At 37.0% G+C, this 16,544-nt stretch overlaps 1 protein-coding gene across 2 annotated transcripts in view; it reads left to right on the top strand.

The window, feature by feature from the left end:
* ABCC4 (ATP binding cassette subfamily C member 4 (PEL blood group)) overlaps positions 1 to 15,351 on the top strand; it is a 136,603-nt gene extending 121,252 nt beyond the window's left edge. Inside the window, exons 30-31 of one of the 2 annotated variants that reach the window (XM_030276133.4) lie at positions 6,948 to 7,082; positions 11,894 to 15,351. In XM_030276133.4, the coding sequence (XP_030131993.4) occupies positions 6,948 to 7,082; positions 11,894 to 12,001 (243 nt within the window). In that variant the 3' untranslated portion in view covers positions 12,002 to 15,351. Of the gene's footprint in view, positions 1 to 6,947; positions 7,083 to 11,893 lie in introns of those variants that run through there. The other variant, XR_012056768.1, reaches the window with a different exon arrangement.
* Positions 15,352 to 16,544: the final 1,193 nt, after the last annotated feature.

Genomic DNA, 16,544 nt, shown 5'->3' with positions numbered 1-16,544 from the left:
TTTTTCATAGAGATGCACAGAGAGACAGAAAGAGAAAACAATTTCTATTTCTGCTCCTTGTTTTTCTTATGTGGAATATGTCTGGAGAATTGTTTACCTGAGGTGATTGCTTGATTGGATTCTGGTGAGGATTGTTTGAGCCTGATAGCCAATCAGATCTACCTGTGCCTGGACTCTCAAGAGAAGGTCACGAGTTGTGTTAGTTAGAGAGATAGAACAAGTAGGTTTGTAGTTTTTAGTGTCTTCCTTTATATAGTATATTAATGTATTTTAGCATAATTATAATAAAGAAATCATTCAGCCTTCTGAATTGAGTCAGACATCTTCATCTCTTCCCATAAGGTTTGCCTGCATTTACAACAAACTTACACTGGTATATCAGATGTTTTGAGGTAAGGAAACTCTGCTATACAAGAGCCATTTGCAGTGTGTGGTTAACAGACTTCTTCAATGAGACACACAAGGAGTTCATGTTGAGTGATCATCACTAGAATAAGTCTCATTACTTACATACATCATTGGTATTTTTTCCCCACGACATTACATCCAGTTCACAGTGGCATGCCATCAGTTGGAGGAAAAGAAAGTAGATTTTTTTAATCTCTGCAATGAGCCTAAAGAAGACCTGTGTGAGCATCATTACCAGGCAGTGCTGCATGCTCAATTTCCCCTAAGTTACAGCCAGAGAATAATTTCAGTTTAAAGAAACACACTTTCTCTGATTACAGAACAAGATGTCTAAAGTTGCCTTTTCTGTGAAGCGGGGGATAAGGGGGTACATGTCAAATCCCAATGACCAGTGACAAGTCTGGCATTGTTACAGCAAAGTTAAACTCTGCTGAGGTGAGTTATTTGGAAAATCTGAAAATAATAATTCAGATTATAAGAAGGTGAATTCTGAGGTCTGCTCTGCTCATGTATATAATAATGCAATATACATTATTTGACAACAAGTTTGTCTGGAGTTTGGTAGAATTATTCAGGAAGAATAATTTGTGTAGAAACCCTAAAGGAGCATGGGGAATGCTTTGAATAAACCTGAAGGCTTAAGAAAAATCAAAACAAAAAAAAACCAGAAAATAACCAATCAGAGCTCCATCACCAAAAAAAAAACCAAAAAAAAAAACAAACCAAAACAAAACAAAACAAAAAAAACCCCAAAAACCCAAAAAAAAAACAGAGAGGAAACTTTCAAAAGAAAAGAAAAGTAAAAAACCCTTTAAAATGGTTTCTGAGATATATTTGCAGCCTTCTGAATGTGCTTCGATGTTCACAAACATGTTTAGATAGGTTGATATTTATAAATGATTCTTCAGAGAAGTATGTGCATGTTTCTGATCTGTTTTGACAAACCATGATGAGACAGAAGAGACAGAACATGCTTGCATCTGAACTTAATGCCAACTGGAGTACAGGCTGTTGACTCTTTCCCACAAAGCTATGTATTGTCTTGGGTGAATATATTTCTTATAATATGATGTAACCAGAAGCATCTCCTGAATATTCTCCTCTTCCCAGGACTTTATTGAAGATCATCTTGATATATGCTCTCTGAGGAAAACATTGTTCAAAGTTGTACTCCTAGCAGAGTTTTGAACTTTAATAATGATTTTTTTGTTTAGTGATGTCTTCTCCAAGTCTAAATTAAATCAGATGTATTCCCAAGGAGATAATTTTCTTGAATTATTTTCCTTTTGAATAGGAAATAAAAACATTTATGATCAACTCTTAAATGTCCCATTTCCCCTCTGGCTTAATGGTGAATATGAACGTGAATAGGAATACTGGTCATTCCTCAATAATAATTGAAATAAATTCCCATGCCCCCCTCCTCTGTTGCTGAACACTTCCAACCTTGGATTGTTTTTTTTTTTTCTCAGAATGTTTTATAACTATTGTTCTCTTGGTTTGTCTGCTTTTGTTGCTGAAAGTTTGAAAACACAGGATTTAGAACTTTGTTTTCTGTGTCTATGGGTAGCTGTAAGTACGTGGTGTTTGTTACAGCATTTTAAAAGCCCCTTGTTTTTTCTCTCTGTGGCTAATGACACTTCTTTTACGTATATTAATCCACAAAGAAGATTGTAAAATTCACTTACAAAATGAGTGTTGGCTTCTTCAAAGTCGTGTGCACCGGAACAATGGATTATTTGAGGAATCATCAAGGAGAAAAGGTGTTCTCCTGGCTCTGCTGCCTAGGCTTCTGCTGGAAACTCAGCTATCATGACATAGTATCCTCATTGTTCATTGTTTTGTTTTTCTCTTTTCATGGTGAAATGGACTTCCTGACTCCTTTCTCACTATTTTATGTTTTACTTTTTGTCTTCCTTCCCCCGCTCTTTTGTCTTGGTTAATACATTAAATTATGAAGCTATGGGATGGAAATATTACAAAGCTTGGGGGTTTAGGGAGGGACCTAGGTGAAGTGGGGATAGATACCCTGCTAGGTTACAGCTGAGGCGAAATGTAGTCCTCAAATCTTACCCAAATTTAGTTCAGCAACATTTTTGTGGCATAGGCAAATACTCCTGTGCTAGTTAGAGTTAACATAAACACATTTAAATGGCTAATAATCTTCTCATGTTTGATATTGCACGTCAAGATCAAACACTTTTTCTGTTTCTCTGTCCTTCCCTGTCATATTTTAATCATCCCCTTTCTGTGTTATTCTGTGCCCCAAAAATCAAACAAAATGCTGTTCAAAACTATGTTGTCTTCTACCAATATGGTTCTTAACATTCTGGAAAAATCACAACTCAGATGAGCAGTCATTGCCCCAGACTATTTAATGAGGACGAAACATTAGGTGAGATAGAATTAGATGGCATGTGAGGATTTTACTCAAGAATAATACATCACTTGAGCCCTGTTTGAACTTTCCATGTCTCTGTATTGCTGCTTGAGTAATGCTAATTTGGATAGCTATAAGTAAAGATGTTTTCACCATTCTCAGGGAGGTGAGCAAATTCCATTGAACAGCAGTTTTCCTGCATGTTTTCTTTAGTATGATTGCCAGCAGCCAATTTTGTAAGTTTTGTTCTGTTGGAATTACTCTTTCATATGAGAAAATCCTGTTGAAGTCATAAAGGTGGTACTACAAAGGCAAGAACAGTGCAGGCAAGGTAAAAGAAGCTGCCGGTGCTAGAGGGTGGAGAATCTGGCCCTGGTTTACACATGAGCACCTTAGGTTTATATAACTCTTTTGTGTTTGTTTTTACTTCACTCTGGGCTGTCTAAGTATTTCACAGGCAGTTAGCTCCCACAGAATGATCAAGTCTTTATTTCCTGTATTTTACTAAGAGTCACAGCAAGGAGCTGAAAAGTTGAGTAATTTGTACAAAACCCCTCTCTAAATATCTGCACTGCAGTCTGTGATGAAATTCAAGTCTGATTCAGAGTCAAGTGCTCCTGTGTGTGTCCTCCACAATCTCCCTGCCGATCTGATTTCACCAGCTACAAACTTCTCTGGCTCTCCTGTATCAAGTTCCACTGGTACAACTGCCTTGGGATGCATCTGGGTTCGATTCTCTTGTATTGTGCAGTGATAAGCATTGCAAGTTGATCAGAAAATATGTGGCTGGTAAACACCAGATTCCACCTTTCCTGAATGATTAGCTGGCTTTTTGAAGTCCTAATGATTTTAATTTGGCTTGGAGTCAGTGAGTAAGAGTATGCAAAGCCTTAGCCAAAGTACCTATTTATTTATGTAAATCTTATCAGCACATATTTCTTCAAAGAAGCGTACCTATCTCTTTGTCTAAGTGCTTTTTAATAAATATATAAATATATAAATGTGTAACTACCAAGTAGACCAGCTTAAATTTTCTCCATTGTCTCATGGATGACAGCAGTTAGTAGAAAGTGGTTTTCCTTGGTGAACAGGGTTTATAGTGTTCCTGACTTGTAGGAATGATATTGTCTGTTCAGTTACATTCTTCATTTATCATTTCAGATTTTTTTTTTTTTTTTTAATTAACACGGCTTTTCTGTGGCTGTTCTGTCTATCTTTATAACACAAGTTTGGGGCTTATTTCCAAAGAAAGGCTATGAATAGGTTGATATAATTTTTTTAAAATATGGATGGAGTTTCTCTGGACAGAAATTGTTCATTCTATCCATTCGTCTTCTAGACTTGACTGTTTAAAACTTGCCAAGGAAGAATAATTCTTTCCCTTTCCCCAGGTTCTCTGGAGGGGAATGATTGTCTGTGTTTGTTTCAGATATTTGCAAAATGAATATTAAAACTGCAATACTGCAGTAATATAATTTTTTTAAATCCTCTACTTGTCTATTGCAGTTCTTTACTAGTAAGGGACATTAATGAAGATGCTTTTTGTCTCCTGAAGGAGTGATTGCATAATCTAGTGCTATGCTGAGAAAAGCTTTACTTAAAGGCGACAGAGATGCTCTATGCTGTGGCGACCTGATTTAAATGTCAAATTGTATATGAATTTTTATTGCATTTTTAAGGAAGCTGTCCTTAACTGTGACGCACAGCAGCTTAAAAGAGATTGTGATAAAAATTATATTTATAATTAGAGTAAAAAGGATAAGTAAAAAGTAAAAATATTCAGAGTAAATAGGATAGGACTAAGTATACTGAAAAGTCAGCATGTGTGCAAATATTAGTAGGTGAAATAGTATTAGTAGGTGAAATACTGCATCTATTAAATGACTCTATGTTCTGCTGTGCAATACTACTAATATTTAAGATTTTTTTATGAGCACTTTTTTCAGCTGCAATTCCAAACCATACTAGAAATCGCTTGCAAAGGAAATTCAGAATATAGGCTGGGTTCACTAAGTTAAAAGCTTTTGAAAATAGAAAATATCTTCTTGTAGGTTTCTGTGCATACAGTTCATAAAACTAGATGTAATTATGCTGCTGTTTGTTGTCTGAGTTATTTTCCATTCAAATGCCATGTACTTAATTGAACCGGAAGGGAAGGAGTGGGTCCCTTTTCCCTGGTGCTGGGTCTCTGGCGTCAAAAAAGTCTACAGTGATCTTGGCAGTGTGGTATTTTCACAGCCGTGCAGACAAAGGGGTCAGCTCACCTGTGCCCCTTCCCTGTAGACTTTGTCATTTACTGAGGTCCAGGTTGCTTGGAGATCTGCCAGGCCCTTGGCTGTCAGGATGTTTGGTTTTATGGAGCTGCACAGCCAAAGGACATGTTTGAAAGTTTCCTCACAGGACTCTCGATTTATCTCCAAGCTTGTTGGAGATTCTTCTTTCAAACAGAAGTTTGCACGCTATTTTTATTACTTTGGAAGTTGTCCTCACAATACCTTTTATTCATTTCTTCCCTGAAATCAACAGCTCCATTTTTTTAGATCTTTCTTTTTTTCTCACAAGTATGTGCACCACAATTATGGCTTGAGTTATAAGTCCTTGAAGTCCTTTTGTTGTGGCAATATCTTTGTCAATAGCACGCCTGTGCATTCAGGTTTTTTATTTATATAAGAGCAAAAATATTTTCTGAATTGCTTTCTCACATAAATTCTTTTCCTTTTTTTTTAAACTCCATTACTCCTACTCACGGTGTAAAGTACTGGACTTGTAGACTAAACCCAAATCTTTCTTGAGTCAATACCATTAATTTATAAGCCAGTTAAGTGTTTGAGTGCATTGCATTTGTCAATATTGGCTTTTCCCTGCTATTGTGTTTCTCGTTCTCTTAGGTTAGTTAGGTATATCTGAACCTCTGGTCTATTCTTATCTGCACGTTTTTGTGTCATTCGCAGGTTTGTCACTTCTCTGACACCTCCTTTTTCTGATGATTAACATAAGTAGCTACCACCTATGCCAGAACAATATGGTTCCCACCAGTTCTTACCTGTTCAGCTTTCTTCAAAGAAAGCTGCACTGTTTAATTCAAATCTCTTGTTTTCTGTCCAGGTTTTTGAAAAGCTTTGTTCTTTGTAGCATGGTTATATAGTTACACCAGGTATCTTTCTGGAACTCCATATAAACCGTTTTTCCTTTAGTTTTCTTCTGGTGCATTAAAAATTGTATTAGATTTGTGATTGCTAAAACTGTGGAGAATGAATTCTACCAGTGATCTCTGTGTCTTCTTTTGTTTTAATGACTGTTTCCATTAATTTGGTGTCTTATATCAAAATATATACGCTAGTCTAAAATTTCCTTTAATTAATCCTGTAAAGGCTTTTAAAAATGTAATTTCAATGTTTGCTGCCATGCGGTCCTTAAATGAAGTCACTAGTCTGAGTACAGTTTCTTAGAGATTCAATCATCTTATTCTTATTTTTTCCCTATATTTTTGACTGTGTATGTTCTCTGTGGATTATTGGCTTAATACTTATTTAATTTCTCTGTTGTTCTTTCTTTCTCCTTTCCTATCTTTTTGCGTATCTGTGTCCGTGCTGGCATCTGACCTTTTCTTTATGTGGAAAGAATAGGGTCAGGTTTAAATATCTTTCTAATACATAGTTGGCAAAAACTGATGCAAGAAATTGTTTATCTTTTCAGCAACACCCTCATTTTCTTTAATTACACCTTCACCTCTAATTCAAAAGACCTACTTATTCTCCCTTAACCGTCTTGGTGGTTATTGCGTGGTTTTTACCTACAGCTGTTTACTTCAGAGCCCATTTTGGACCTCTTTGTTTCCTTCTTACACAATGAATCTTATAATCTGCTTTGTTGGCTGCACAAACATTGTATTTCCATATTCTGCATAACTTCATGTTGGATTCCTATAGGTGGAATGGCTGTAGGGCACCCTGAAATTGTACAGCAGGTCTGTAAACTGAGAAAGTGCTATACTAGTTTGAAGAGGTCAGAATTCATTTTCAGGGTACAAAATTCATCTTAGCGCTAAAAATGCATACATTTTCCCCTTGCCTGTAGTCACCTACATTTGGTTTCTAGTCTCTAACATTTAATTTTTAATTTTCTTATGTTAATACATTGGTTTCTGCTGTTTTAACAGGTTTTAGATGCGGGAAGACTGAAAGAATATGGTGAGCCTTACATTTTGCTGCAAGAACAAGACAGCTTGTTTTACAAAATGGTGCAACAAGTGGGCAAGACTGAGGCGACTTGTCTGATTGAAACAGCAAAACGGGTAATTTTAGAAGAAGAGATAATTAAGTTTGTCTCTGCAGTTTATTTATCTCAAGTTAGCATATTCAGTGTTGCAGTAAGCCTTCCACTAAAGGATCTGTCAGTTTTGCAAGGCAAAGCCATAATTTTCAGTGGGATATACACAGACTTCCAAATGATACATGTATTTATATACCCCAAGTTGAAAGACTGGATTTCTTGCATCCTTTTGTGTGTACACAAAACAGTAAGTGTAAATAATATAGGACATACTCACTTGTGCTGGGCATTGATCTTAACTTGCTGTAAACAACATGTTAGGACTTCAGGATCAAACATTTATATGTTATGTCTATATTTTTTAAAGGGTCCATCAGATTTTAGTTGGGGCTCAGTGCCTGTGACCATGCTGTGGTCCCTGAGGGTTTGATCGCATTTCTTCTGTTGTGCATTCCCTTACTTTGTTCTTACACCCTGGCTCTCTGTTCTGCACCAAAGATGATCAGGGCTCAGCTGCGAAACAGCTGTTGAATGTTTTGTTACCTCCTTGTTCCCTGCAAGGCTTGACTTTAAACTTTTCAAATCCTACTCGGAGTACAGAATTATTAATGTAATTGTGGGCATTCCTCTGGCAATCAAAGTGTTTAAGAGACATCAATAGATTAATTTTCATAATATGCCTGTGAGGTGAGGCTATATCGTCTCCACTTCTCAGATGGAAAGCTGAAGGAGAGATAAGAAGATAAAAAAGAATGACCTGTGATTGAGGATCTCTTTGACTAGCTTTGGCTTGCTTTCTTTTTTCTTGATAATTTACCACACAGGACGTCCAGAGCAAGATTTTAATTCTGTCAGTGCCAACAAAGTTTCGGCATTGCTTCAGCTGAGACTGGCAGTGCTCAGTGTGGCAGCAGCTTGCTTGGAACCCGTGTAACTGTGCTTTCAGCATGCAAGTAAGGCACTGGTATTAAGCAGGTGGCAACCTAAGAGAGCCTTTTACAGGCAAGAGGCAAAGCTCTTTAGCTTTTATGCTTTCCTTTCCTCTAGTTGCTGGATGTGTGAAGCAGAGCTAGAGGAACACAAAGTCTAAACTCTTACTCGAGGAAACAAAAAACCAATACACAGGGAACATCACACAAAGACAGGAAACAAAATGCCAGGTGTTTGACTATTTTCCAGTAAAAAGATACATGCATTTCCAACAAGTTGGAAAAAAAAGAAAAGTTGTGCTGTCATGGAGAGTGTGTGCTCATGGCTGGATGCTATTTTACTGGACTTCATGAAGATTAGGGAAGAGATTTCTGTGTCTGTTCATATTCTCAGATTTTGGTTTTTAAAGAGTTTTTCAAGTGAAGCACTGTTGCTAAGAGCATACACTGTAAATTCTTGTGTGGCACAAATTGCAGAACTGAGGAAACAGTTTTGTTTTGAACTAAGCTGTGTTACAAGTTCTGCTGTCCTCTTCCATTGCCACAGTGTAGCTTAATTTATTTTCTTATTAGATGGGAATGGGTTAGCCATGTTTTCTGTGGTATGTGCATGACAATCTGGAGGTTATATAAATTATATTTAAAAGGGTAGCTTCAAATTCATGTGACCATTGTTTGCCTGTAAAGTGAAGGCCAGCTTCCTAAGGCTTGCTCCTTGGAAAGGCAAGAGGTGAGGCTGTCCAGCTGTCATCTGTAGAAATTTAGCTATGTCATGCTGTCATTCCTTCCTTCCCCAGAGCCCTCTCCAATTGCACAATTGCATTCAAAGATGATTCAAAATGTATAAAATTAATTGCCTGATGCTACTTGCCTGTATAGTCATCTGCAGTTACCACATCAATGTTATGTGATTTTGTACAGGAAGGGAAGAGATCCAGGAACCAGTCTCTGCTGAAATGTGGTTTGATGAAAAAGTTTGCTAACTCCCAGGCTAGAAGGCAGTTACAAGCTTTAGCATCTGCCAAGAATGCAAAGCATGGTGCTTATCCACACTCGGACCAAAAATATGGGAATCAAGAGACTATATCTCCAGTCAGCAGCTACCCAGAAGCAGAGTTACAGTTCCTTCTGTTTGAAGGACTTGGACAATTCAGGGGTTTTGTTATTGCTGTCCCTTGTGCTTCATGCATACTTTCAGAGAAGTCGCTTAGTCAGAAGAGCTGATTCCAATGGCTTTTCTTTTTACACTACTGTGTCTGCTGCATGTATTGCTGTTGGTTTCCCACATTCCTACTGTGGTTACTAAGAACTGTTTTTATGAAGAACAGCTTTCTTTCTGTTTTTGGAAAACAGCATGCTACACATAAAAAGAAATGGTGATATGACATACATAGATACTTTTCAAAAAGCATTGCAGTGGGTTGCTAAGTAAAATGGTTTGGACTGTGGCTATGTTTTGGCAATGGTTATTTGACGTATCGCATTTTGGATCTGAATCATGATTTGTTTCAGTTTAAACTTGTACAACACAAGCTTGCACCAAAATCTTCTTTCAGTAAGCTGAAACTTTAAACGCATTTTCTGGAAAAGTATTGATTCTGCATATATCCTTTAGGTGCAAATTAAGAGGTACTGAGGTACGACACAGCTTAAATTGGGAAGCCTAACTTGGGCATATTTAAGAAACATAATTTAAAAAAATCTCATGGGCCTCCTAACAAAGCATTGCAAGACTGAGCTGTTGCTGGAACCTTAGCTCAGGCTTCCAAATGGATCCAGTTGCTATTGTATGGCTCACTTGGTCACTCAGTATCCCCATTTTTTGTGCAAATGTCAAAGACAACACCACCAGCACAACTCAAATTGGATACTGTTCAGTATGCATTGAACAGCCCATGAGCCTGATGGCAACTGAGTTATGCTTGACATTGTGAGACAGTTTTTATCTTTGCTCAGTTTAGAAGAAGCTTCTAGCAGAAAATCCTGTGGGAAAGAAAGAAATCATCAAGCAGTGAAAAAAGAATAAAAGTGCTCAGTTATTCAGATAAACAGAAGTTGGCGTGTTCTCCCTGCTCTTGGGAGTGTTGAGAGAGGCTTTTCTGCAGGCTTTGGTGGCATCAGGATAGGGATGGGTTTCTGTCAGTCAGGTTTGAGTACGTTGAGGGAAAAATAAAGGTTGTTTTATTCTACTTTAAAGCTATGACAGATGTGTAAATATTAAAATACTAGGTGTTATCTCACCTCAGTGATTACTTTTAAAAAGGTTGCAGCTCTGTTGGCAGTGGAAGAAACTTGTATAAAGACTTGGGCATTTAATATCTTGAGGGATTGGGCTCAGGGGAAGAATTGCAATGAGACAGTTGAAAAGCAGCTGCCATTTCATTACATCTCTAGTAATGTGCCAAGGTTTTCTATTAGCTTTCCATTAAAAAAAATCACATTCAAAAGCTGCATTAAAAGTATGCCAAAGTTTTATGTTTTAAACCAGGAATGGGATGGGAATACTGAGGCTGCCGTCTGCAGCCTGTGTGCAGTCAGCAGCCTCATTAACTTCCTTCTGTTACATCCGATTGTGACTGGTTGCTGAGGAATGCCTCTTAACAGGACTCCCAATTCTTCTGTTGATTCAAATCAGACTTTAATATTGTTTGAAACTTGTAAAAATGCATATACCCTGCATTAGTGAGTTCACAAAAGATGACAGCGGTACTTACAGGAACATTTTTGTAGAATAACTATTTCTTTTTTATCCTATGTGTCTTATATGTGTATTCATGTATGTGAAAAGGACATTATTATCAAACAAACTGAACTTTGTTGACAAGACTCTTAAATATAAATTGCAGAAATGTTTCATAAGCTGTACTCAAAGCAGTCTGACTATGAGACCTAACTCGTGACACATGTCAGCTTCAGAAAGATAGTGTATTTTCTGTTTTAAAGACTCAAACAAAACTTTTCACATTCTTCTTTGAAAAAAAAATTGCATTTGAAGTCCTTTTTCAACCAACACATTTTTAGATAAGAGCACACAAGTCTTGACATTATTTCATTTTGTTATGCGCATCTGTCAAGGAACAGAGATATGATACAGCTGCTAAAAACTGATGATTGTGGAACAGTGAAACTTGACAGCATTTCATTTCCTTTATGTTCTGATTATACATTTATCAGGAAACCTGTATCTCTTCTAGTTGAGCTAGAAATTGGTAGAATTCAGGAACTCAAAGGCTTGGCAAAGAACTGTCCTATTATTTGGTATCATCTTACGTTTTAGAGAAGTTGCTTGGTTGAGTCATTGTTAAAGCTTTTGCTTCTTCTTTCATTATTGTGGTTCACTATCCAGAGATCACATTTCTATAGGCCCTATAACTGCTCTGCAGCACAAATTAAAGGCTGGGATATTTCATACATATACTTCGAAGTTTCAATGGTTGTCAATCACAGTTTGTAAAATATAGGGATTACAACCTGATTTTAACATCCAAATCCATTGTGTTCATTTTATGTGTGAAAATGAGAAACCCTTGTGCAGACGCAAGATTTCACAGCTTCTTTGTCATCCTATTTTTAATTTATCTCCATGTTTTGAGCTAGTAAAATTATTTTACTTATCAGTTTAATGTAAAGCGATAAAACATATCTGCTCATCTGAATTAACAAAATTTGAGGGATCGACAGGTTGTGTGGGATTTTTCACACATTTTGTTTTAATGTAAGTTCATACAGTAATTTTTCTAATTTTTCAGTGATGTGCATTAATTGAATACCACTAACATGACGTTCCTGTTGTGATTCCTTTAGGATATGTATTTATCTCTGCTATGTTTATCTCGAGAAATATTGTTTGAATCTAAATGGACTTTGGTACATAATTACTTATAGAATGTAATATTTTTCCTAGGTATACTTCAGCAAGAATTACCCAGAAGTTGTTCAGAATGGCCAGCTTGCCACAGACTCCTCCATGGATCCTTCCTCAGGATTATGCATAACTGAAACTGCACTGTGATTCCTCATTGCCTTATCTGTTCTCTATAGAATGTAAACCTGAGATCATCTAAACTCAGCAGCAATGTTTGCAAGTGTCAAGGGGAGAGGAAAGGGAGGAGGGCAATTCTTTGCACTGGACATCCTTCCTATTTAATACTGAGAAGAAAATTAATATTGTCCCTGTTTTTTTCATTTCAGTGCAATATGTTTTTTCTTTCCAGCTAATTATGTTTGTATTGCTAAGGAAATTAGGCAGATCCAGTTTTTATTTGAAAGTTATGTGGTAGAGATCTCTTTTATTTAAACAGGTGCAGGACACCTAACAGGTCTAGTGTGCATATTTGGAGCTTAGTAAAATAATTGGAATGTGTCCTTTTTTCTTTTAGAAATATTTTGCGAGCAAGCAAAACCAAATTTTTTTTAGTGTCACTTTAGCATGACAGCTCTGTCTGAACAGCAGATTTGGTAGTGTGCAACTTACTTGTCTAGAGCAACTGTCTTTCTACCTGTCACAAATATCTATGCAGGCTGGTAGGAAAAAAACTTGAAGAAGCCAAAAACAGTTTTTCTTTTTGATAAAAAAGTACTATATGCTTTTTTTTTTAATATAAGCAGTTCAAATAATGCTCTTCAAGATGAATGTAAATATTAATTTTATTTTGCTAAAATCCAAATGCTGAAAAATCAATCACAATCTTCTGTACTTCAGAAGAAAATTACTACATTTGCACTGAAGAAATATTTAAATAATTTAACATACATTCCTCTTTTTACCCAGGTTATCAAAGAAAAAAGGTATTAAAATAACTTGAGGAAATGTTTGAATGACATGTCATTATACCTAAATACTGTGTAGTACAAAGTTATCTTCAACACAGCACATTGAGATGTATACATTATTTGCATGTATTGTGCCTTAATATTTGTGCCTTCAAGCCAAAGCTAGAACTGCAGGGTACACAACAAATTCATTAGATATATGTTAAAAATATGTAACTTTAGTTTTGCATCAGGGATTCTGTTGAACTTCAGCTGTATGAAGTTACCATCCTGCCAGAATAAGTAGGAAGATACAGCCTGTAGTTTGGAGTGGCTGTTGCTGATAGAGAGGAATGCAATGAGAGAGGGGTTCAGTATTCATAAGTTACGTCCTGATTCAGCAAAGCACTTTAACAAAAAGGCACTATTCCCATGTTCAAAAAATAAACCAAGCAAGTGCTGTGCTGCTTCAGATTTTTTTCAAATTTAGTGAGCTATTCTTTGAGGTCCGGTAGAAAATACATCTATTCATCTTGCTGTTTAAAGGGCACAGGAGAAACTAAAAGGTAACAGATTTCTTCAGGACATGGAAAATATTGTGCTTTTTTAAAAATAACTGAAGATGCTTGCTATTACCTTTGTAATGCCGAACAAGTGTTATTTACCCATTGTTCATTCAGTAGTCTAAAAGTAAGACAAACACAAATGTTTCTCATTTCAAGCAGTTGTACCAGTATGCAATTTAGTCAGATACAAAGTTACTTCTTACTGAGAAGTGAATTGAGGCCAAGGCCTGTGCCCCAGCACAACCAGTCATCTTGGACATTTTCCTGCTCAGAGCAAGCCCGATGGTGAGAGGCAGAAGCCTTGTTCCCCTGTTACAGCATTCTCCCTGCACTGGGGCTTGCTGTCCTGCTGTGAGATCCCAGGAGAAAGGGGATTGTGTCTGCAGTGCCACCAGCCAGCTTTCTGAGGGATAGGGACTTCTGGAGCTTGTGGAGCAAACATCAGGCATCTGTGTTGGTGCTGGTAACATCCTCTTAACATGCTTAAAAATCATTAGGGGGGAGTTGCAAAATGAGATGCTTTTGCTCCTAACCTTTTTTTTGTCAAGTCCTAACACTTCTGCACTGTGTAGCACCTTACACTGTATCAAGTTCTGCTGAGATCAGTGGACTTCACACAGTGGTGTGCAGCAGGAGGCTCCTGCTACATCTGATGATAAAGTACCAGCCAGCCAGGGGCAGCTACCAGTCACCAAGCCACATGGCACGGGTGTGCTTATGTGTGCAGTGTTTATGGCAGATCCTTCTGAGAACACACCAGCCACATCCACTTTCTGTGTTGCTTGGCCCTTCTCCAGGCTGCTGTCCATCCACTTACACAGTGTCCTAGCACACAGTTAGCATCCTGTGTGTTCTGTGGCTGTTTTCTTTTTCACTAAAATTGTCTGAAATAAGGATAGGGCCATTCTACAGCTGAGTGAGAGTAGTGGTTGCATTGCAGAGTTTAAATGTGTAAAGTTATGTTAGATAATTCTGGGGGACTGTGTAGTGTAAAGAAAGTTCAACCTCATGGCCTTGTCCACAACTGCCTTTTTGACAAGGATTCTTGGATCTATGTACAAATTCTGCTCAAGCTTTGCCATGGAAAAACCTGTTTGGAGTGGTGCAAAACACAGCTACAGTGAGCTGACCAGTAAGGCAGTGCAGTTCATTGAGTTGGGAGTTTGAGCTCCTTTGTTTATCTTCTTTTTTTGAGCAGTCTGAATATATTCAGAGTCTGTGTTCTAGAATATGGAATTCTTACTGGTTTTAAACAGTTCTTATAGAAGAAGAAATGTGATGTATAATACAGAGACTTTTAAATACTGTAATAGAATAGTAAGTTCTCCTGGATATACATACCTCGAGTTTATATTTTTTTATCAGACCCAAGGAGATCTGCAGGAATAAACCAATGGTATAATTACAGTTTTAGTTCATTTCAGCTCCAAAATGAATCTATGGTAAGTTATATTTCAGAGCAGAACTCCAAAACACTGGCTGCTGCAGACTCATTTGTATGAGACCCTGGCTGATCTAGCTATCAGTCTATAAGCTAGAATTAATTTGATCCTGTAGCTTTTTGAATGTGTGCAAAAATGTTTGGTATCTCTCAAAATGCTGATTCTGCTTCTTCACGTGTTTTGGCAGGACACTACTTGCTGTAGGTATCAAATATCAATATTAGACAAAACAAATTTTTTACAAAATCACACTTGAAACCCATAAATTGCTGAGTAGAACAACTGATAGCAAGTCATTCATGTCTGTCATTGGCATTATTTCATCTTTTTGGTTTAAAGCAAGAAAAATATTTTATTCAGGAAACTAGTTTTACTGGTATTGTTGATAGCTGTTTTGTTCAGATGTTGATTAAGTCCGACTGACCCATTTCATTTTACTTGGATAAAATGGTGCAGTGTACCTGAATGGCAGAACTCAAATCAGGGGAAGAAAATGGCCTTCATGTGGTGGAAGTCTTGGTCTGTTAAATGAATACATTATCTTTCCAACAAGGTGCTTTATGTTTCCTTATAAAGAAAAAAATTAAATAATTTTAAACTTCCATTTTGAAAAGTGTGCTTTATTTGGAAATAGCAAAGCAGGTTACTCTTAAGTGCATACCTTGCTGGGGATCTTGGAAAAAGAACTCAGTCTCCTGAGTTATTCAAGCCTTTAAAATATTTCTTCGCCATGAGGTGCCTTAAAGTATTCCGGAGTCTTATTTCTAAGAAACATAATTTTATACAGTAATTCCGAAAATCATCAGTTACCAAACTGTTGTTTCTTAGGAGTAAAAATTTAGGAACAACCTCTACTTCTGATCTTGAGAATTGTTTTTCATGCATTTGTTTTAGTATGTCTTTGCTCCACCCCTTCTCCAATGACCACTGTGAGCCTACAAAGCATGTTGGCATTTCCAAAGCCACAGATTGCCAGGACAGGCTATTTCATGTTTTACTTACTTTCTTGTTTTAAGGACAAAAATTCTCTTTAGTAAACTGCATCATTTGCCAGATGAGCATTATCTTCTGTGATAGCATTTGTACTGCCTGTTGGAAGAGGAAAAACTTTCTGACCAGCCTCAATAATGCTGGTTGCTGAAGTAATGTCGATGGTTTCTTTCAGCCTTCCCAATACATGAGTGAAGTAAGATTGCAAAAAGAATCAGCAGAAATGCTGCTGGGGTTTTTTTTGTTTTGTTTTGTTTTGGGGTGTTTTTTTTGGGGTTTTTTTTGTGGTTTTTTTTTTTGTTTTGTTTTGTTTTTTTTTTTTTTTTTTTTTTTTGTTAAACTGACCCTATGGAATATCTCACTTCAAACTTTGCCTTTTTTTTTTTTTTTTTTTTTTGAGGGGGGAAGAAAGAATTGAAATTACTTCTTGTGATGGTGATGAGCATGACAGTTTTGCAGAAGATGTGGCTTTCTGTGTATGTTTTACACTGTGTAACAGCACGCTGCTTTTTCATCATTTTAACTCTGGTTTTGTTTTGGTTTGGTTCTTGCATTTGTTGTAATAATTTGATTTTGGCATTGCTACGAAGTGATTTCGTTTGTGGACGTTCACGTGACAACTGCTGTCATACAATAAAAGGCATTTCTCAGAATCCTGTCTTAAGTATGTTGTCATTGCAAATATGTGGCTGAAGGCAGAAGTTACGGGCTGAGCTAAGTCAGGACATGTCTGACATCTCAAAACACCTCTCGGTGGCTTCAGTAGCCCCAAGAGCTGAAAATCCACTTGGAAGTACAAAACACA

This window comes from Taeniopygia guttata, chromosome 1, assembly GCF_048771995.1.
Source record: "Taeniopygia guttata chromosome 1, bTaeGut7.mat, whole genome shotgun sequence".
NCBI lineage: Eukaryota > Metazoa > Chordata > Aves > Passeriformes > Estrildidae > Taeniopygia > Taeniopygia guttata.
The sequence above is the reverse complement of the archived record's forward strand: the minus strand, read 5'-3'. Positions and strand labels throughout refer to the sequence as shown.